The sequence below is a fragment of the Epargyreus clarus genome, unplaced genomic scaffold (assembly GCF_041222505.1).
Source record: "Epargyreus clarus isolate Ecla_fem2 unplaced genomic scaffold, WU_Ecla_fem_2.2 ptg000014l, whole genome shotgun sequence".
In the NCBI taxonomy this organism is placed as follows: Eukaryota; Metazoa; Arthropoda; class Insecta; order Lepidoptera; family Hesperiidae; genus Epargyreus; species Epargyreus clarus.
In genome coordinates, this window is record NW_027332222.1 from 8,112,505 (window position 1) to 8,137,565 (window position 25,061).

At 35.8% G+C, this 25,061-nt stretch overlaps 1 protein-coding gene across 1 annotated transcript in view; it reads right to left on the bottom strand.

Annotated features, from left to right (window-relative positions):
- Positions 1–25,061, bottom strand: part of LOC140747421 (uncharacterized) — a 62,276-nt gene that overhangs the window by 6,402 nt on the left and 30,813 nt on the right. Inside the window, exons 3-6 of the mRNA XM_073079862.1 lie at positions 8,471–8,652; positions 6,976–7,071; positions 4,257–4,365; positions 852–985 (exon numbers count right to left, since the gene is read on the bottom strand). Coding sequence (XP_072935963.1) covers positions 852–985; positions 4,257–4,365; positions 6,976–7,071; positions 8,471–8,652 — 521 coding nt within the window. The remainder of the gene's footprint in view (positions 1–851; positions 986–4,256; positions 4,366–6,975; positions 7,072–8,470; positions 8,653–25,061) is intronic.

Genomic DNA, 25,061 nt, shown 5'->3' on the forward strand with positions numbered 1-25,061 from the left:
AAATATTGTTTGACCGGGATAACTAATACGATTAAGCGGCTATTAAACCAGCCTTATATTTGTACAGTCCACTCTTTTATTTATGTCCCAGGACCCTAACAGGCACCGTCAGATTAATGAAGGTGTTACATTGGCAACTCCTTTGGTGTTGTAAATGTCCATAGGCGACGGTGACTGCTTTCCATCAGATAGCCCGTCAGCGTCATCGTCTAGGTATAACAATTAATAAAAAAGTTTCACGCGGTTGCAGCGATGCTATCGCGTAATTTATACGATTCGAGTAGCTTTAGTGTATTCTTTTCAATTTCACAAGAAAATTTGTAAATAAAATACTGCATTTGGCTACAGTGCTTTTGCAGCGCTGCAGTCGCGCGTATTTTATTTGTAAGGATTTTCAAAGCAGCGCTGCGACTGCACGACAAATAGCATGTAATTTACAGACACCCACCCTTATCGTTGTATGATCACAATGAAATATTAAAATGAAAAATGAATTCAACCCCTCAGAAACCAAATTTAAAGTTAAGGCAAAGAAAACAAAGTCGAACTTTCCAATTTCTCACCCATTTCTGCCAATTCACAGGCAGCTCAATTTAACGTTCTGTCGTGCCAATCTTAAATAGGTACTGTTCGAACCGTATCCCAACATTATATGAGAAGGATCTTATAAATTACTTAAGACAAGGGGTAAGACAACGGGAACAACGAAAAAGACTAAGGGTAGTTAATACAAAGGAGCCCTATGCTACTAGGAAAACAGGTAGTGGTGGAGGCCGGCCATATGTCGCCTCTATGTCATAATGTATGGGGGTAACAATTGAAATTAATAAAATAATGTATCGAAGGCTCACGTTTATAGTGCACGGTGACGTAGCTGCGCGAGACGAGCTCGTTGCTGTGCACGACGCACACGTACGTGCCGTAGTCCTGGGCGGTCGCCCGCTCGATCGTCAGGTACGCACCGATTATCTCCTCTATGTCCTCGCTGTAATATAGAAAAACATTTCATATTATAATAAGGTTGCTATTAAAGTTTGATTTTACAAGTCATAGTGTCTACAATTATCATAATTATGCAATAAATCATTTAGTTCCTTCAAAGTATATCATAGATAAAGGAAAGTAAATAAAAGGTAATTACATATATATTTTGAAATATCGGAGAGGTATTAGTCAACAGTATTTTTACAAAGTAGTAGAGTTAGGTAAGTGAATAAAAACTTAATAGAGTAAAAAAAAGTAATGTCTCAAAAATAAATGATTAAATATGTTTCGAGGGGATTTTACCACAAATATAATGTATCTTATAATTATTTTTACCTCAAATATATCAAAACCAATCTTATCAATAAATGAAGCGTAAGGAAACTCCTAAATATATCTCCACCGAAATCCCCCAAAGCTTGGTCATCATTACGTAGTACTTATGTCTCATAGAGGGAAACTCCTGACATATGACTTGAAATAGAGGTCAAGAGTACCACTTAAAACGTCTCATATTTTATTTATAAGGTAGGTAGCCGTTTTCCCAAACCACTTCGAGCTTCGTGACACTACTGTTAGCAAACGATGAGTCATATTAAGTAGCATTGATTGCGGCCATTCCATAGATAGATGACCATTTGGTCGCCAGCATTAATAAATCCAAATTTTGGATGTATGATTTTGGATGCCAAAAGCATGTTAGGCAATTAAATCTGTATGTTGAAATAAAATAAAATAAATAATAAAAATATTATAATTTCATAAGGCGAACTTTCGTAAACTTTATCCCTCTGCCCAGTTGTCAGCGAAAATTAGTAAAACTCTTTTACCTCCTCTTAGCCTACGTAAATATTTAAATTAGGATCTACTAAAATAATCGATCAATCAGAAATATCAAATTCAATATTGCTGACGGAAATATCATCCAGACCTCCCCGAACCCCGTGTCATCAAAAATAAGTGTATTACAGATCCCCCACCCCCTTGGTGCTAACATAATACTCGAATTACCTTTAACATTATACGAGGCGAACATCTTAATTCCCAGAAATGTCAACGTATTTGTGATCGGCTTTATGTAGAAAGAGCCCTATTCTGGATGTGGTTACAGATGTACATCGGTGGCAGCGCCCGCTCACGATCAGAATTACTACTTTCATCTTGTAACGAGAGAACAAAAAACCCCAACTCAAAAATAGTCTATGTCACTCCCACAATTTAGACGAATCCAATGACACCTCACAAGTTAAAATCCGTGAAGCCGTTTGGGCTTCAGAGTGTACCAAAGAATGAGACATAAGGTGGTAGAACCCTTTGTAGTTCGACTCCAGATTTCTGCCCTAATAACAGCAGTGTTAGGCGCTGCTGTGTTCCGTTTTGAAGGGTGTGGGAGACAGACTTTTCCGAGGCGTTCCAGCTTAGTCCTCAGGGGTAGCGGCTCATCTGTGGCCGACCTCAGGTAGGAATATCTAATCCTATCTGGGATTGATTGCAGATGTCCATGGGCGGCAGTAGCCACTTACCATCAGGTGGACTGCATGCTCGTCTGCTACTCCTACATTATAAAAAAAAACTGGTGCAATATGCTTTAAGTTGCCCCAGTGGAATGACTAGTGCGCAACTACTACTTATTATTATTATTAATCGGTTATGTAGTTAAGCCGTGAAAGTGCCACAAACAAACGAACTCACATTCACATTTATAATATTAGTTAGGACAGTATACGTGAAGGTTAGGTACGATGTAGAAAACTCATTTTCCGTAATACATTTGACCTTTACGACTCAATTCCAGGAGCGCTGCGCATTGAGACCAATCAATGTCAATATAATCGGAATACTATACATACGGTCTATAGTTTCATATGAAAAGTGGTCATTATGTTATTACCGTAATAACGTTCGTGTAACGATCAATTTCTACAGTAAAAAGGGTAGATAATATATTGATAGTTTAATACACAGGTATAGGTATAGGTACTTGTTTGTCTATATAAAATTACTCTTTGAAAGAATTGAAAGTAGAAAATAATCTAAAAACTTTTCTAATATAGCTTTTGTATGTTTAATCCTTGACGTAATATTGATATTCGATTTGGAAAACAATTTACCTATAATTTAAAAATTCGCATTATTAATATTTTGTCTATAAGTTACTATTTGGACATCTTTAACTCGAAAACTATTTCGTATTGAAGCCTCATAGGTAGGTATATCTATGAGGCTTCAATACGAAATAGTAATCTTAGCACCCTAAGACCTGATCATTAATTATAGCCCTCTAATAATAGCTCTCTAATAAATTATTCATTTCAAGCAGTGAAATTATCAAACTTGTTGATTTCGGTTTTACTATTCCATCACACAGCGAAGAGACTCCTAACTTTACTAACATCAAGTACATTGACCTTTGATACAGGTCTGTGATCAACTATATACAACACTGACGTAGGTCCGTCGCGACATTTGATTACAATATCGAAGTTTTCATACGGATCCCTAACGCTTTTGGAAATATTCTATAGCTTATGTTCATCACGGATAATCAAGAATTCTAATGGTAAAAGATTTTTTTAAATCGGTCCAGTAGTTTCGGAGCCTATTCAATACAAACAAACACTCAAATCTTTCCTCTTTATAACATTAGTATAGATATAACTACATATATACATATAAGCGAACAGATTAGGAGGCTGTTCGCATATGTGTATTGTATATACAGCAGATTTTCCTCAAGTAGTGTTAGCCAAATATTAGAAGCTGTCTGAAGTGGCAGAGATCAATAATCATATTCATAGGCGTCTACTTGACTCATTTAATATTAGTGTGTGTTGAGTTAGAACATTATTTGTTTAATTCTGTCTGTATAAACACACTTAAATGAAAATAAGTACATAAGCTTATAAATAGAGATATACATACAGTTCTATAGGCATAAAAATATTTAATCATCATCTTTTTAATTGTACATACAACGACCATTATATTTAGTAGGCTTATAACATATTCAACTTAGTTAATGATAAGTTGTTATAAATATTCCATCCAAAATTTTGCTTACTAAAGATCGAAATTTGGTAAATCGTAGTTTTATTGTAAAATGACGGTTTTTGGTAGACAAACATATGAAATATTGATTATTAATAGCGTAAATGTATTAATTAACGTATATTTTTGTAACCTATATTTCATTGTAAATATCCGAGTTAGCAAACTGTTTATCATTATTCAATCCTACTGTAGAACTAAGACAATAATTATACATTTCTTACCGAGTGGTCTTAATCTCCGTTTGCGAGGGTGACAGCTCCCCGTCGGTACCGTTCGGCCAAAACCTCCACCATCGTAAATCGCTTCGGGCGTCCGCTAAATACGACCGGCCTGCAACATAAATATTAATTACTCATCACCATTAAGCCGATTCTATCCCACAGCTGGGCACAGGCTTTCTCTTTATTGGACAAAAGTTTATGCTATAATACACAAAGTTGGCTAAATGCGCAATTGCGCATATCTATGCCTTAGATCTACCTAGACTTTACATACCTTGGATTTTTTTTTATACAGAAATCTAAGGCATCATAAGTCCTCACGTTTTCCTGAAATTCGTTCCTCGTTACAGAAATGCCGACCCGAGCATCGAACCTGGGATCGCCAGTGTGAGAGCGTTTGCACACCACTAAGCCATCACAGATAAATAAATCATACACAACATATTTCAAATAACTACCACTCATAGTAATGTTTGCATTGTGCTCACACATGTGTTATGAATTAATCATATAAATAACATTATTAAACATACTTGTTTGGTTTTATTATAATATTAACAATGAGTGGATGTGATGGACGATTACATTTTTGTTTGTTAAAATTATTGTAAAACGAACAAAAAACTATCTTCATCGATGGAGACATTTTACTATTTTTAAAAGCAAGTTCTCTTAAAATTGATAGAAGTTGTGTGCAATGGGAATCCGGTGTTCGAATCCGGATTATCTCAAAAACTGATATTAAATATAATGATCACATTATATTAAAAATGTGTTCATATTGGAAATTAATTATCACTTGCCATAAGGAGAGAACTATCTAACCTACTTTCATACTCTCGAATAATTGCAAAGTCGATCAAACCGCGATAAAGGCTTAAACTCTTCTCATTATAAAGTATACCATGTCTAGCAGTGAGATAGTAACATGATGCTTATCTTTGATCACTAGGTACAAACTATTATAATTATGTAATTGTTATTCATAGTGTTTCATGCCATTTCCGCTTTACTAACGACCTGCTTAATGCTATTCAAACTGCCAAATCTATAATAGCCGATTGATAAATCAATAAAAACATATTTATAATTCACAATCCAACTTATTAATATTATCAGGCTTACATAGCTAAGTCCGGTGGGTATATACCTAAGAATAAAATTTTGCACAGGACTTGAAAATTATTCTAGGCAAGGTTAAATCAGGGATGAAACCTCATTTAATGATCCCGTTACGTATTTTAATTAAAGTGGGTTAATTGCACTTTCGACATTGTACAATCATTCAAGCAAACATTACTTTTGCTTTATTAAATAAAGATATTTTTTCCTTGACGTTTTTTTTAATTATACCTAATTAATTATTAAGTATAATTTATTTACTTAAATACGTAGAAAATACAGAGGAAAATACGTAGAATTATTACAGTACAGGTACGTTTAATAGAACGAACATTACAATTGTTAGGAAAGGAAGAGGTAATACTTACTAGGAAACAAAATGTTAATTGTATCCGATAGCTTAACGTAGTTTTCCTCGTATGAGAAATAGGTCTCGTGGATTTCTCCGGAGTTATGGTCTCGCCATGAATAATAGTTAGAAACTGGCCTCTCAATCAAAGGTTTGAATCCCAGGCATGCACATATGACTTTTTAAGTTTTGTGGGTATTATAAATGAATCAACATATGCTTACTATGAAGGAAAACATCGTGAGGAAACTTACTCGTACACGCCTGATGGGTTTAAAAAAGAGTTCTTAAAAGCATCTAGAGTCAACTAACTCGCACTTGGCCAACGCGGTGGACAATGATCTTTAACCCCTTTCATCCTGAGAGGAGACCAGTGCCCAGCAATAGCACAGTAATGAGTTGACGGTACAATAGTTGCAAAGAAAGGACGAGGTAATAGTTATCGGAAACATAAGGTTAATCGTATCATTTGTATCCGCTGACTTTTATCTAGTATTTTCCTCATACGAGAAATATGTGCCTAGGATTCCTCGCGTGTTACGATGACAAAGAATCGTCCGAACTATTATGTCATTGCAATATAGTATCCTATAATTTTACACCAATGCAGTACGATTAACGGTAAACAATTTAATACAAAATTCTCCGAAGGGAAAAATGGAGGCAAATTATTTTTAGCTTACTCATCGTCCGCGCTGTGACCGCGTGGCTGATTCCAGAAACTGTATGTGCCTATTGCAATTTATGATCAATCCTTTGTTGTCCCACAGCTGGGCACGTATCTCCTTTCAACCGGAAAATGTTTCGGCCGCATTGGTCAGATTTGTAGTTTTATTTTAAAGATTGGAGCAGGAAACGAACATGCAGTGTCCGTCCCTGGTAACTGTTATCCGTGAACATCCTTCCAGGATCTCCAAATACAACAGGTTATATGTGAAGTCAATCGCAGATACCTTGCCACTTCTAAAGTCTTAGATCCCCTCATTTATTTTTAAGTCAGGTTGCATCCATATGCTTCCACCGACAAGGAGATTAGCTTTACGCTGAAACTGGGTGTGGCTCCCCGGTCGAACCTTACTTACCTTTCAAGACTTCATACGGTTTTGAGAACTAATTTTACAAAACTTCCTTTCATCAATTTCTCGCACCATTTTCCTTAATTAAAGCAAGTGATGATTAACAAATTACTGTGTAATATATGTAATGTAATATTCCTATAAATTATTATGTAGGTGAGAGAAAGCTTACCGATGAGTGCTTCGCAGAACAACCGCAGCCCCGTCCCTTCCTCCACCCACTGGTCCTTCGAAATGAACATTGTTTTCGGTTCGTCCGACGGCTTTTCTGTGAAACGAAGTATTCAGATTGTTAGTGCGCTACCACATTGGAAGATCCGATAACGGATTGGCAATCGGATACTCCGACATTTATTGCTTGCAGAAAAATTGTAGACATATAAAAATTATATCAAATCAAAATTGTACGACTTTTTTATCGACATACCAGTACCGTTAACAATCCGATATTGGTATATTTTATGCACATGGCACTTCATAATTATTCATACAAGCAATAAATCTGTGTAATGTTTACCGTTATCGGATCAGATAATCAATAAAAATACAACAGAATCAATCTTCCATTATTAATAATTAATCTATACAACGAGTTGCTAAACAAAGACACATAATAGACAAAGAAGATCGATAATTTGTCAATTTATTTATAAACAAATAGACAGTGTCAAATTTATATTTTTTTGGAGGTAAAAATGGGTTAAATCGATATTAATAATGGGAGAATATCAACAACGATCTCAATCCATTTTCGGTACATATAACGCAAATGACACGCCAAGGCTGTCCGTTTTCGACATCGGATCGGATAATCTGAAAAGGGTCTTAGGTCACTACACAAACGGTTTCCACGAATGCAAATCTGACGGACTCATCGTGCATCATTAGCTCGCAAATCCCGCAATGCAAGCGACACCGATGTTTCCGTTATTCCAATCTGGTGTAATTGTTTTCGTGATCATGTACCTACCTACCTACTTCAAAGTGCACCTTATTTCTTGTTGATTAAATATTTTACGAAGCTCCGAGTTTTATCTCACGCATTCTCATGAATATGGTTCTCAAAAGAAAGTTATGAAATTCTGCTTATTGGGATGTGACTGTTTGATATTGTACTTTCACCTTATTCTCACTACATTTACCTACTCATATCATATATGATTTCGTGGAACTCTTTACCTTTTACGTTCATTATTATTTCCCGCTACAATATTTTAGCTAAACGAATACAGTTATTGAATATTTCAAATAACCAAACGTTTCGCTGCAAAGCAATAAAATAAACAATTTTTGAGCATGTTTAAATATGATAATTAGAGATATTCATTAATTAACGTGATTTTTGAGAGGAAGAGCATCATAATCGACTTTATTCAGGTCTCTTTTCCGGTTGAGATAGCAAACAACCAAGTAATCTACCCTAATTTTAACAAGCAATGCTATTCATTAGCGAAACCATCCATACAGCTGTATAGTATGAGAAATTCTCCAAATAGATTAAGAGCTTGATGAAAGCTCAAAAGCACACAGACGCGTGTACTTTTGGGATCTATTTTTCTTCCATTTTTTCCTGGAATCTATTAAGCTTCTGAAGATAAAAGCCACAATTAAAATCTCATACTATTTTTGAAGGTTGAAAGTAATTCTAATATAAGTAACACACACACCTAATATTTCCAATCGGACAGTGTGCGTCTCGCTGTGCGTTTCGTTCCTCAGCCGGCAGGTGTAGTTGCCGGAGTCGGCGCGGGCCGCTCGGCGGGTGTACAGGGTCTGGTTCGCCGCCTCCGGGTACAGTATCAGGTTGGAGACGCCCGCGGACCATGGGTACGACACGCCGTCTTTGAACCTGGAACAAAGGAGGACATACATGTAACAGCTGTACTATATATACTTAATAGAATATTAGTAACTTTACCTGTACCTACTTGTAAGGTAAGTTTTGGGGGCTGAAGAAGACGAGCATTACATCCATGTTACGATTAACAGTCATTGCCGCTCATGGACATAATGCAGAACTTAAACTTAGTGGTTCTACGCCAGTTAAGAGCGCGGAAAGTAGAGGTAATGCAACTAAGGTTCTAAGGTGTCCTTGTCCTTGTGAGTTTCGCATCATTGCCGACATGAAATAAGACTTGAGTCTTATCATTAAGATGAATAATACTTTAGTCTTACTTGTGTTTGTGCTTTGTGTTAAGAATCGCTTATATAGCGGGTTTGGGCAATTAATCATAAGTATTCTTCACACTCGAAGGATTTAAAAAAAAAAACAAGATAAGTCTTATATTTGATCCCAATTACAGGCTTTTCAATACATTTTTCAATGTACACATTCTAGTATACCGATACGTAAAAGCTCGTCTTTATAAACGCGGGCAATGTGTATCTTCAAAGCAATAAATTTTATTTCAATTCACAGCGTCAATATGAGTCAGGCAAGATATATCTCCTAATTCTCACCTTTTAGAAGCCAGAAAACCATTTGCAATTTATTGTTGTATCGTAAAGTATATTTTTTCTTTATGTTTCTGTGAAACATACATTTTTTATAAAGACGAGTTTCCGGCCAGGCGTTTTGTCTTCACTTAACTCTTTTAATTTTATAGATTTGTGTACATTATAATGCATTCAAAGGATCGTGTGTCAAAAAATTATAATTGAATTTAAATATACTTGTAATAATAATGAGAACAGTGCACCTGTGATTAAATTCTAATACTATATGGAATTGGTAACATATGTCCCTGGGCTTCAGAGACCACTTACCATCTGGTGGAATGCGTGTTCCTTTGAGTCGTATAAGAAATAGTGTAAAAAAAGACAAATGCTCGCTTTTAGCGAAGAAGCGGTTACATTCTAAAAGGTTAAATTGAAACAAACCTATTACCTTCATAAATGTATTAAAACCAAAATCAAAAGTCAGTTCAGTTTTAATTTAATCCTATTGATTGATGCGTGACACACATCTGTGTTTCTGTATATCAGTGGTGCTTCTGTGGCAATAAATACAACATGAATTTATTCCACGGACATTTAATTTCCGAAAATCAATTTGCAATATGTATTAATGGAAAAGCATTCTGATATTATCCAATTATACGGGAGCGCGGCCTGCAGCATTTTCAGAATTCAGATTGTAATTACGAAATGATTTTCTTCATTAGCTGAATATATATAATATTTGTTGTCAATCCATTATCGTCCCACTGCTGGGCACGGATCTCCTCTTAGAATGAGAAAACATCGTGAGGAAACCTGCGTATCTGAGAGATATGCAGGTTTCCTCACGATGTTTTCCTTCACCGTTTTATCAAGTGATAATTAATTTCTACACATAACGCACGCATACGCAGATAATTTCGAAAAATCAGAGGTGCCTGCCTGCGAGCCCGGGATTTGAACCTGGGACACCTCGATCGAGAGGCCGAGTTTCTTAACCACTAGGCTATCACTGCTACTATATTTATTCTATCTATTATGTCCAATTTATCACTACTCTATAGGTAAAACTTTCATATTAATTTCATCATTTATTGTTTGTCTTCTTAATATGATTTGAACGTTGATGATGATGATGAAATTGGACATGGGGGAAAAGTGGGGCACGACTTACTACCAATCGGTATTTTTTTTAGATATCATTCAGATTACCATTACCAAAAGCAAAAGGTATGACACATTATCATAGCTGTTTTGGCCATTATCGTTTATCTAGCTAAATAAAATAGCACGTGCTTAATTAACGCAACGCAAACAGTTCCATTGTTAACTGTAATATTTAGAGATGTAAGATTAGCAGATAAAGTAACGTAATCTGCATCAGCATGGTCTATCGAGTCGTGGTTGAGAATTGAGATAAGGCGCGTTCGCGACGTTGTTTGCGATAAGATCGATATCTACAGGAAACAATTCGCAGTACAGACTAATGGAGTGTCATTCCGGTAGACACGAGCAGGAAAGATCGTGGGTTTGTTTCGTTCGGCAATATGTTGCTATTCAATTCTGTATTTTTTTTATTGTTTTAGTTCATCTTTCGAAATATATTGTGGTTTCGAATTAGTTTCCGTCGATCGTTATCATTAATTCAAATTTAGTGCGAAGTTTTTGAGAAGATAAAAGTTTCGACCATGCAAACTTTCATCCCCTATATAGCCCTTTAGAAGATGCATTTTTTAAATAATATAACAGTGTGTATTTACCTATATTAACCTAAGTGTTGTTTGTCAGTTACGAGTAGCATAAAGCAGCATGAGGTCGTTTTATTGAGAGACTCACATCCAGCGATAACTGACACTAAATAAGGTTGAAACTGGATTTATATTAGTTACAGTAAGTGCACAAATAAAGAATAAAAACGTTTAAAAATTAACAAAGCGTATTCTTTGAATCATACAAATAAATAAGCATAAGTCATATTCGGTCGACAGTTGAGGGGATTTTTTTGTCTCAAAAATCGCTACATGGATTCAATTTAACGTCACGAAAGCCACAAGTACCCTATAGGGACAGACCCGCACAGCGCGTTGCGATGCCGGTGGCGTAATACAGCTGCCGATGACAGCCGCTATTCCGCGAAAAGCGGATTACATTATTAAACTCTCCAAACGAAGAAGTCTTGCTTCTCGGCGATTTTCAAACTCATTTACCACACACCCGGCTCCACTTACCTTTATATCCGAGAAATGTTTCTTTTACCCCAATAGATTTCGACAGAAGCGATACCTACCAGCTGTTTATTCAGGGAACGGGACTTGCGCAAACAAAACGCCGCGTGGAGCTAGCGATTCCCGCGAACAGTAAAATTTTGCGGGAGCCGTTTTTGAATCGTTGGAAAGTAAAACAAACATTTGAACGATGTTTCATCGCAAGGCCGCGTGGGGTTCGATTCCGGGAAGCGGCTGAGCGCAACCTGGTGAGCGTCCAGCGAGCGCACGTACGCCGTACGATGCGCGATCCGTCAGAGAATATTACTTTTAATAACTAACCGGCGCATCATCGTTTCCAATAACATTCGTATGTACATATAAACACCTACACCGTTTCGCTAACAGTTTCCGAGAACGCATATTAAAAGTATTGCGCGTGTTTACAGTACGAGTGTCTCTCGGAGAACGGTGCTAATATTTTTAACTCTTTTTGAGCGAATGACTCAACGTTTGCCGCACAAATAATATCTACTTAAAGATGTATTCTTTTTAACGAGATTTAAGAGCGTCTCTTTTATTTGGATCGACTAAATCATACTCCAATTTTAAATTCAAACGGCGTGTATTCATTTTCATTGTTTCGTGATTAATCAACCCGAATAGAAATGAGAGCTAAGGAAGCATTACTTACTAGTATGTTTCTTAGTATCGAGATCAACTTTTATTAGAAACTTTTGTACTTCTTTTATAAATATATATAACTCAAAGGTGACTGACTGACACAGTGATCTATCAACGCACAGCCCAAACCACTGGACGGATCGGGCTGAAATTTGGCATGCAGGTAGATGTTATGACGTAGGCATCCGCTAAGAAAGGATTTTGATCAATTCTACCCCAAGGGGATAAAATAGGGGATGAAAATATTACTTCGTAACGCGAGCGAAGCCGCGGGCAAAAGTTCGTTTAAGTATATAAATAAACAATACGAAGCACATAACCTACAATAAGACAAATGACACGACGCACGCACGCGGTTTCGCCAGCGGAAATCCATAACTACGCGAAGTGAACAAACGAAGGGAAATAAACAAAAAAGGTTGAGGCGGCGAGTGCGGTGCACTTTGTAGGCTCTGTCGGGTTTTTGTTGAGACGTCGGGCTTATGCTCACCATTTTTATTGTACGTTAAAACCGGACATCTTTACTTTGTAGGAAATTTTGGGTAAAAAATCGAAAATACAAGAAACCTTTTATTTCTTATATTATCAATTGCCTTTTGTTCTAGGGGAACAAAAGTCAAATTCGCAGCTCGCTAGAAGGAAATCGTCTACGAAAAAAAGTCATGAACACTAATTAATAAATAATCTTTGAAATGTGTATCTCTGAAATTTGTCATAAAGGTCCCTCGAGTAACGATTTTTCCGACTTTGTGACATTTTCATTTTATCTTAAAACGAGAAGTTTTTCCGTCCCCGATTCGTCCTTCGGGAAATCGGGACAGAGTAGCTGAAAACAGGACAGTCTCATTCAAAGTGTAACATATGGTCACTTTAGGCGTATGCCGACATTGCAGCGTACCCGAGGCCAATTATTACGAGATTAGATACTGCAATAATCCGCGCAGAATCCTTCAGTGCGTGGAAAAGTGGCATGCTTTATGTTTCTCTAACATTTTTCTATGCCCGTGTAAAAAGTTAAGTATTTCATTTTGCTCGTTTTCAACTCTCATACTCGTATATGGACATAATTATGACACATTCCGTTGTATCAAGAATGAGTGTAGGTAGATCTATAAATTAGCTAACATTACAAAGTTGACCGCAAGACTAAAGTACCGATAAAAGTTAATAAACATTAAAACTTGTTTTTGTTCTTGTTATAACAACGCAAAATAGCAACTGTCACGTAGATTCAAAGAAAATAAGCATTTTTTGTTTGAGAAATAATATAATTTACGTAATAAATAAGATGGATGACGTAACAAAATGAAAATGGTTTGAAATCGAAATCAAGGGTTTTAAGATTTAGACCCTCATTACTAGATGAATCCTCATGAATCCAATTAACGGGAAAATGTAAGCCGATATTGCTTACCCTCGTTCCGTCCTAGTAGAGTTAAATCAATTCATTAGAGTTCGTACGTTCATCAATTCAATTGTACATAAATCACGTGTCATTATGTCTGTAGGCTCCGAATCTCTGAAACCGCTGAAATGATTTTAAAGAAATTTCATGAGTGCTGGTTGGTTCCAATTAAAAAGATAGGATACCTACAAAGTTAAGAACCGACAGGAGGCCCTATTTGCAATTATAAAACTTTTTACACACCATCTTACTTTGCTCAATTCACCACTCATTATACTAATCACCGGTAAGAGGCAAAGGCCGGTAAAAACGTGGCGATGAGGTCACGGTCCGGCGGGGCCTCGCCGGCCGGCGGCCCTCCGGCGGACCTGAGAATGTTTCCCAAAACGAACCGGTCTTTGACCCGCGTGTCGGGTTGCAATCTCGACGGCCACAAATCATTCGCGTGCATCGCTGCAAACATATACTTGTATACGTATATTTATGTACGAGTACATCTGCCGATACAGCCTTACATAATCATGAACAGCGTCGGCGCTATTATTTGCTCCTAAACTCGTATTAATGTACAATTACTATTACCGTAATCGGATTAATTCGGATGTAATACGCTATAAATAATTGAGATATTAATAGGATCGTAGTTGCATCAAGTAGCTATCTATTTACGACACATGAGATAATATTATGATAGAAAATTATATTCAACATGTAATTACTCGTATATCTCGGTATCACTTCTATATGAAGAGACATGCTTATTCATTTAAGGAAAAATATTATCATGCGTAGCTTTTATTTTTAACTTATTTTAAAGGTTATGCCACAAGCCATACAGCATCAGTATCTCAAGTTAATATAATAATTATAAAAAGTTTGCCTTACATAAAGTAATGTTTATGTGTAATCCGAACCCTTTTATTCGCGATATCTGCGTCATGCTTTAAAAGCTTTAAACAAACCTCGATGACAGTTTCTTTGTTCGTCGACAGAAACGACAGTTAATCTTATAAAGGTAAGAGTATTTATAGAACAATAAAGGTTATACACTAGTAGAATAATACAGCACATCATATAAGCTTTTCTATTACGATATCTATTGGCTACAATAGAGAATTAGATTCTTCTCATTAATCAATGTATAAGTATAACGTAATAAAATCGATGACCAAATCGTAGCGAAAAAATCAAGTCTATGACTAAGTCCAGACGTAGCAGGAATTAAAACATTGTAATCCATTGGCCATCTAGTGGTAAATGGAATTAGGCCAACTTTACATACATTTTAGTACATTCTGGAGAAGAGCTTTCATTACACTGTAGTGCCTATGTGTTCTGATTAGAAGAAAGTAATGTTATTATAAGCTTCGCAGCTGGGTTCTGGCTTGACGGGCAGGTGCTGTGCTCGCCACCTTCGGGAAGGTGCATTTTGACCACCAATACGAATAATAAACCGTGTAAGCTATTTTACAATGAGTTAACGAACAAAAGGCTGTCGTACTAGTTCCTTTTCTAGATAAAGTCCAGGAGGGGGACCTCAAATTCTGACCAGGGGCACAAAATTCAAATCTTGCTAGGGGCGCTTATGACAGTAGCTTCGACACTGGTTGTAGGGAAGGTGGGAAGCACCAACCCAAAGCGACTAGCAGTAAAAGAATAATACACGAGTAAGGAAAATACGTATTTAAATTTAGTAGAAACCCGTCCATATAATATAATCAAGTTACTTCATACTAAAAAGCACAACAAAAGTGGTGAAATCTTTAATTAATATCAGCTTACATAAAACCCGATCATAAAACGGAAACTTTAGTTGTTAGTTGTTTTGCCTCGATTCTCAACAAAGTTGAACAGCCTTTCTTCGCCCTTAGCTACAAAACAGAAATATGCTTCATGAGAAAATGTTTCCCTGGAAAACCGTCTACCATTATCTTTCTGTTTATCTATACAATCAATATATTTTTACGCTGTTCTAATAAATACCTATAAGTATTGCTTGTTCTGAAGTTTAAGAAGTCCAAAATTCGTATTTGAACAGAAACAGATGTCATTAAGCATACGGCCAGAAAAATATGACTACAAGTGTACAAGTTCTTCAGGAATATCCAACTTACTGTTATAATTCATTAGAACACACAAATATCGCTTAAAGGATAACTTAGCTTAGATTTAGTATAAGCTGTTCAAATAGCTGCATAAATGCATACAAACGGGATACCGCCACATTGAAATGCATGTGTGTGGACCATCTGACAGCATTTACATGCATATTGCAATGGATCTTGCCACGACGCTTGCTTAATGTGGACTTTATTTAATGTAACCATTCTATTTTATGTAAAGAAATGGAGATAGTTGAAGGGAACATTCCGCTTGGTATAAATTGCGTTAATAGTCAATTGACATAATATGTAATTTATCGTGTATAGAAAAACATGTTCTTTGCTGTATGCCTCCATAAAAGCAATTTTTAAGATATTTATGTTTGAGAAATAGTTATCTATGTTAATGAGATGATACGTAGAGCATGTAGGTATGCCAAACTGCTAGTCCGCTGAGAAGTTGTTGCGAACAGGTGTAAAAACCTTCTAAAGTTACTAAACATCATTCCAAAATCAGAACAAGTTTGAAAATATAGAGTGCTTTGTATACCTATTCAATATATTGTCCAGTCCCACTTAAAAACAAAAAAACATATAATTATTAATTAACAATAGAAGGATTTTCCTTTTTCTATAGTAATTCGACAATAATATCTATGAAATTTATATATTTAATTATAATAATTATTATAAATAATTCAAATATTCATATAATTTGAATAATAGGATTAATTATATAATTTGAATAATAGGATACGCTACAGTGCAACATACAACATTTTACGGTTTTTTGTGTTAGGTAATCATAAATGTTCCATTATATTCATATCTATTATTACAATGAGCGAAAGCTAAATGAACCATAATTATTATTGTTTCTCAGAGCTTACGAAAACGGGAGATGAATTAATCGATAAGCTATTTGGAAAACCCAAAGGAATATAAGTATCGAGTATTAATGGGTAAGTGGTCTTTCATAAACCGTCTGTTTTACCTCAGACGAATGATGGAATAGAATTAAAAGATTTTTAAGATATAGTATAAATTAAAAATATGTGAATAAAAAGTATAACTCGTTATTGAATAAGTCCACTGTGTAAAATATTCAACTTTAAATACTTTTACTTAATTACGCCATTTAAGCCGTAAATGAGTGAACACAATATTGTTGTATGTAAATGTTCATAACATATATTATGAACTTGAACCTGTATTTAATTAACACACTTCAGTAAGTATTATAATGAACTGCCGTATCCTCTCTGATGATACCATGTTGCGATTCGAGAGTAATTAAACAAAGATAACTGACAACGTCACAATTAACATGTCCTCGTAGTAAACGAAATAAACACATTTGGCTTAAAGTTATCGCAATCTGTTTCTCTCTTGATTTTCGTAAGCAGGGAGACAGGCGTCTTAACTGGTAATCAAGAGAACCGGACAATCGAGCAAGTCATTGCCAGACAATTCTGACATGTATCCGGGTGTTCAAATGACATAATGACAAAACGATTTGTATATCTAAAAATTACAATACAATACAATACAAAAATTCTTTATTGCACACCAAAGACAAAATAAAATAAACAACAATAACAAATAATTAAGCGTACAACCGGCGGTCTTATCACTAAAATAGCGATCTCTTCCAGACAACCATTGATTTTAAGACAACAGAATACAGTAGCAAGTGAAACAGGGTAGGGTGTACAAAATGTATATACCAACTTTAATATGTCAGCAGCTTGTATAGAACAACAAAATAGCAAAATGAGAATTACCTCTCAATTATCACAGATTGGAATGGATGTGCTCTAGTTTTTTCCCATTCGTTAATTATAACATCAAAGGTTGTGGTTGATTAATATTCAGTCTATGTAACCCGAGACTAGATAAATGAATACGCTTGTTAAATTTGTGAAGCATAAAATTATTTTGTCGTAGTCATCGTCTGGGCTACGTCATTCTAGATTATTGTGTAACTTACGTACTTGTAAATACCCCACCTACGTAACCCAATAAAATGCACACTACTTTATTGAGAATAGTTGAGGTAGCTTTTTGTCATTTTCAGAAATTCATAATACCGAATGCAATGTGATATTTTTAGCCTTTTTTATTCGGAAAATCGTTTTCTGTTCGAAGACGTTACAAACATGAGGAAACTTTTTAAAATAAAGATATTATAAAACTTCATGTCATATTTCATATTGTTATGGGGAAAAGATACCTATGACGAATGAATTTAGATATACAAAAAGTCCAAATTCAAAGGGTGGAAGAATAAGATGACTTATGGTCAACTCCAAGTTTCGAAACGGCTAAGTGTCTTTGTTCTCCGAAATAAAAACGAAGGTCCACATCCTCATGTGGCTCACATAATTGAATCGAAAGCCTCGCGCTTCCCCATTCACACGCTGAATGTCATTCGAGAGCGGTATTATTTGAGCGTTGACCACAAAGAAACTACTAATGAGAGTCGCACGCTGCAAGTTCCTCGAAGCAGTAATTAGGGCTAGCGAGCGGCCGGGAGCGCCAAATTGACACCGCCCGAAGAACCGGAGACCGGCACAGTGCGACTGCAACGCGACACAACTATTTGTTTCCGATATATCATCATATCAATATATCGTGTCATATCGATACCGTAAATAACCGTTGAAACAAAAGCAACGAATCGGCAAACGTGAAAAACTAAATAACGAAACACAAAACTAAAACAGTTTTCAATTTTATATTCATTACATCTCTATTTGAGTAAAAAATTGGCTGATGCGTGAAACAGACGAAACGAATAAAATTTAATGTTTCAATCAAAATAAATAATTTTGGTGACTGATTGGAATTCAAATTACCTGAAATGACCTGTACTTCTGATACCGATATAAGAAAACAGTTATCCATCTCGATACGTTAACCAAATATCGTTACACAGTTTTCAAACAAAACTGAAAACGACCAAGTCTTCTTTGTTGGCATTCACATGTTGATCGTTTCACGGAAACTACGGCAATTATAGGTACTCTTCATGTGAACAGTTGTCGCACACTCGGCGTAACGACGTCGCTCCCTTACATTGCTCGGTAATCACACGTCCGCCCGTCACGCACCGATGACAATAATAATATCCATACGAACGCTTGTGGGAATTGGAAAACCGAACAATGTATCGTAATTGCCGCGGCCCCTGCACTCGAATGCATATCCTAGTATATCGAAACAAATAACGATACAGATGTAATTGTTATACGGTCCATGCTTGTAGTTGAGATTGAAACGACAGAATTCGTTTTGGCAACTGATCGTAACCAGTTTTAAAATATAATTAATTGAACACAAACGAAACGAAATGACAGTAAAAGTTCACAAACGAAAATGGCAGCAAAAATAAAGTTTCCTTAATCAATCTATAAAATAAGCTAAAAGCTTCAGTGTCCTAACACATGGTACATCTTAATTAAAGAATGCTTCATTATAAAAACAAAGAACTTAGCTACCTTGGTAAATTTGAACCACTTACAGTATCTACTACGATGTACAAAGGTTTTGAAAATCAAAAGAAAAACATTTTACTTTGTGATAAATTTCATGGAATTTCATTTACTTCAGCATTACTAAAAAAGTTCATTCGTTATCAATTTTTCATGTTTTTTTCCTTAAACGCTCTCAAAGATACACTATTTACTAAGCAAACTTCATGCAAAGTGAAAAGGTGCTAATGGTATGTTTTGCCATTTATGTTTGCTACAATATTTCAATTTTTCCTCATCTCCACTCTAGACCTATATAGTAAAAGAAAATCAGTTCTCCCTCAGGAGTGATGCCTAAGTGGGATAAGTGGAATAGCCCATTGGATTATTTCTTCTATTTACTTCACTGTACACAATCGTAAACAATTATGCCACTTGTCCACCTCGCGGTTATAGTGGAAAAAATTACCTTCCTTCCAGGTGCGACATCTAGGTGTGTCAAGTGGAATAGGCGATTCTATTTGCTTTTTATTATGTCTGCTTATAACGGCGTCGTCACAGTTTGTTGGCAACTTAACAAGCACAATGTAAACGTCGATGATTGGTCTCTCACGCACACGCACTCGCGATTCGCGATAAACCCATGATTTACGGTTCGCCCATTAAATTTATTCGTAACCCAAAACGTTAACTGTGAGAGGTATCGATAAATTACGACACGTTTACAGGGTGGGAGGAGTCTAAGAGACATGATGTGATAATAGGGGGAGGGAGGGGGCGGTCATAAATGTTACAAATTAATTGTTTCATTAATTTAAAAGTTATGGTGTCATATTTCTGGTTTGAGATATCAAAATAAATTGGTCATTCACGTGTGTAATAGCACGTAATAAGGAATTAAATAGGGCAGAGAATGCATAAGAAAATATTCTATGGATAAGAGCATCGTATAAACCACTACGAGTATTACGAGTAGTACTAGGAATCCGACGTTCGATCTCAGACATGCATATCTATCTGATTTCCTGAAGTTATATGCTTCTTCTTCCTGAATTATGTGCTGTATTGGATATACAATTTCAAATATGCATTTGTCCAAAGTAGATCGTGATCTGAAGCCTAATCACTTGAACCGCGAGAAGAGATCTACGGCCAGTAGTAACAAAAATAATTAATTTAAAGCTGATCCCTTACAATGTGCACAATACACATAAAACATACGCATGATACATTTTAACGCACACCGACTGCAATTAAGCTTCACTACACTTTTTGTTACAAGCTCGCTCGTACCTCGTCGTTACAACTTACACAGGCGGTGTAATTATGTACACGAGAAGAATGTCCAACTACATGCAAGCATTTCAATTAATAACAGAGTAGTAAAATTATATAGGCATTCGGTTAGTTCATGAGAGGGGCAGTGCGTCCGCGCCGGAACTTTAATCGTTATGGTCTATATTTGTCATTCAGACCGTGTTCAGAGAGTATATTGGTATCATAAAATTTTGGCGATTAAGGCACAAAGCAAAAACGCGCTTCCGGTCACCTGACGGGTTAAGCCACATACGAGTAACATCAAAGAATTCGATGTTTTTCACGTCACCGCAGAGGTTCAAAAAACGCACAACCTGAGTGTCATTTAAAAATGTTTCTTGCGGAACATTTTGTTGAGGTTATGCATGTTATTAATTAATGAGTACATAAAATTAGAGAACATGATTTTATATAATATATTTCCCGAATAACATAAGGTTTAGTTCCAACATTTACAGATTAGATATTCAGCATCGTAGTTAAGGGATGGCCTCATGGGCGGCAACCTTCAAGGGAATGCATTTTGCCGACACACAAAAACATAAGCTATGTAATGCATAGGTATGTCAGCACAATAAAATGTCGTTGTATATGCAATGAAAATATACAACTTTTTGAAATGAATTGGCGAAAAACAATATTATTATCTTTCGAGAAAAAAAAATGGGGCAAAATTCAAATCTTGCTAGGGACGCTCATCACTATGACGCTGTCTTCCTGCAAGTTTCATACAAAATTCACCCGAAACAATACTTGACACACCAGCAGACATTTAATAACTTAAAGTACACGTTTTTGTTCCACGTCCACTAACGAACCAAGCCAAAAGTAGACACGGACGTAATATCCTCACGAACACAAAAAACCCGACCTGTCTCGATACAATTCAGCGAAATGAAAAAGGCAATTTGATTCTCATCTTGTACAAAGTAACGAGTTTGATTGTATAATGTATGGGTAATTAATATAATGACCTCGACATAAAGGAAGAGAATTTTACTGGCATTTTTTGTACCTCTACTGTGTTTTCCATTAAACGTGAAGTGTATACCTCCTGTTGATTTACCAATTTTATGAAGTGCCAACATAATACTCGTAGTAAGAATGGTACGGTACGGTCTTGCAATCGGAGGGTCCGATGTTCGAATCCTATTAGTACACCTCTGATTCTTCAAAGTCATGACTTGCATATTAGAAATAAATTATCGCTTGCGTGAACTGTGAAAACTGTATAAATTAATCATCCAAATTTTCCAGAATAAGGTTAAAGTGGATTTCCTCTTAGAGCTGAACACGCTTTCAATTACCTTAACTAAAGCTAATTCCGAAAACTTATAGTAAGTAAGTATTTTGTGAAAGTAACCTTTTTAGAAAATTTAGATTTAGTGTAAAGGTTCACAATCTGAAGTATATGCGATACACAATATGTGTACCGCAAAACAAAATTTAAAAAGCCGTAGTAGCCGCCGTAGTTCTCGACACACAACCGCCACAAATATTTCTGCCTCATAACATCAGTGTTAAACTACACTGAGTACTGTTTTAGAGGGTGTGGTAAGGGAAATACTTAATCGAGACATTCCATAGTCCTCAGGTGTAGCAACGCCCGAACGAACGCTCCGAACCCCAGATCGCACTAGAATCTTGATGTTGATTACAGATTTCCATGAACGACAGTGGCCATCTACAATCAGATAGAGTGTATGCTGGCTTGCTACATTTATTAGAAAAAAATCCTTGATACCAAATGAGTAGTAATTTAATACTATAAAAACACACAGTCCCTCCCGATAAGCAGTCAATACATTGTAAAGAATAACAGGAACTAAAACGATCTGATGAAAGGCAAGAAATTATTACCAAGTATAATACAAGGCTCGTTCGTATACAATTTGAACGTGTTACATTTCTATGAAGAAATAGAGCTAATTCCCGGTACTTGGCTATTTATTTAGCGTTACAAAATGCACAACAGATGCACTAAGCTCATAAACTTAATTCATGTTCGCCTTGTCCTAAATTATATGCGCAGGTATATTTAGGAAGTGATTCGAGTTTTCAGTGGATGCGTCATGCTGGAGTAGGGCTGTGGGTCGTGCCTACAATTTTATATAGCACTAGCTGACCTGGCAAACGTTGTTTTGCCATATAAATAAAAAAATGGGTGGGTGAACAACCCTTATCACTTAGGGGTATGAAAAATAGATAGTAGCCGATTCTCAGACCTTATGAATATGCATATAAAATTTTGTGAAAATCGGTAAAGCTGTTTCGGAGGAGCACGGTAACTAAAAAAAATATTTTAACAAAAAATAAAACCGACTTCTATGTCACTACAAAGTAAAAAATAATTGAAATAAATGTTGGTTTAGTACATATTTCTGAAGTTGGCGCTCAATATATTTCGTTTGATAACGGCGTAAACAGCGTGTCCAATATGAGCGCCGACTTCAGAAATATGTACTAAACCAACATTTATTTCAATTATTTTTTACTTTGTAGTGACATAGAAGTCGGTTTTATTTTTTGTTAAAATATTTTTTTTCACCCTTTTTAGTGATGGTATGCTAACGTTTGTATTAATATTATGTAAAATTGTATAAAGGTGATCATGAATAAAGGTAAGGTCTGAATTCATACAGATTGGACCCACCCGCTCGCAGGGCGCTACCGCGCCCTTCTCGCTTAGTTTTACATTGTCTTATATGTTCCAACCTAACCTAACCAATTCAATACGAAACACTATAGGCGAAACACGATAGTATCTCATATAGGATACTACATTATTGGCTAGGTTAGGTAGGAACAGAAAAGTAAATAAATCAAACTAGGTGGTAAAACTCTGCGAGTGAGTCGGTCCAATTTACCTTAATTCAATAGTTAAGAAAAACTACAACGTATTCATTAATCATATTTTATATTTGTAAGAAGTAATTGTCAAGTTACTGTGGTTTAGGCCGGCAGTGTCACTAGAATTGAAGACTTGAAGGTCCAAGTTATCAGGGTTAAGACCTTGAAGGTCAAAATTTTCATCCTATGTGTCTACTTAGTGACGTTAATACATATATGAAAGCACAAAATGGCTAACTCCTATGGTTTAGCTTGGAAGCACACCAGCATTATCAGAGTGAAAGAGTTGCAGGTCATTTTTTTACATTACATTACATTTATCTGCGTGATAGTTATATGTGTGAAAGCACTAAATGGCTTATTCATGTGGTTTAGGCTGGAGGTACCTCTGCATCATCAGATCTAAGGAGTTGAAGGTCAAATTTTTCATCATATACCTCTGTCTAGCTACTTCATTACAACAAATGTCTAATCTATATACTTTACATGGGAGGCACCTCTGCATCATCAGGATTGAGGAATTGAAGGTCATATCTTCCATCATATGTCTCTACTCAAAGACCTTATCATATATTCGTAAGATCCAAATGCCTAAGTTGTATGGTTGAGGCAGGAGGCACTTCTGCATTATTAGAGTTGAAGAGTAGAAGGTCAAATTTTCCATCATATATCTCAACTTATCGACTTTATTAAATATCCATAAGTTCCAAATGCCTAACTTGTATGGTTGAGGCAGGAGGCACTTCTGCATTACCAGGGTTGAAGAGTTGAAGGTCAAATTTTCCATCATATCATGATAACTTAGACACTCAATGTTCATTTTAAGTTTCATGAGAATTGAGTGGGCAGAAGGTAAGTTGTCATAAAATATGTAAAAAGCAGGGGTAGTGATGATGAGTTCCACCCCATAACTTAAATTCTAATCATCAGAGCGTACTAATGTTAAGGTAGGAAAGTACCGCAACAAAACACCCTTTCATATGAAAAAAATAAAATTGAAATTGGTTAAGAAATACTCGACTTATTCAAGTTTATATGAAATCGGGTTTTTCCAATTTTCCGGGAAAACTGGTGGAAATTTTCAAATTTTCTCGAAATGGGACCCCCTGTGAAACTAGCCGCATACAATGGTGTATGAATCATGTCGATCGGTCGCGGCATCGCGAAAAAATCGCCGAACAAACATAAAAAAAAAAAATATATACGGTCGAATTGAGTAACCTCCTCCTTTTTCGAAGTCGGTTAAAAATTGTGACACGAGAATTTTATATATGTATAAAATTTTAACCGACTTAAAAAAGAAGTTTCTTTATTAGATCGCTATGTACCTGTATATGTGTGTAAGTTTGTAGGTTTATCTCGCAATTTTTCTCATAAGCTACTGATGTGTGCGTGTCGTTATCTGTAAGTATATTGTACACAGAATGCTTTCATATATGATACGAGTACATTACGATTTTTATTACTTGTATTATTTTAATAGTAGATAGGTGACAAAATGTGCCGAAATCAGAAATATTTCAGCATCGTAGTACATTACAACTTATCAAACTTATCAAACAATAAAAAGGAACTATTAAAATTGAGAACAGTTAATTTTATACTCCGTTGAGAATCCAGTTAAGACGTTATTTGATTCGATATAATTACTTCTCCTAACAATAGTTGCGAACCCTGTCTCGGACTTATATCGACGATTTGCAACGTTTCCAAACTTTCCAGGAACGCCAGTCAGTTATAGCTTTTATAACTTCAATCAATTATTTTACAAAAGAAAATATTAA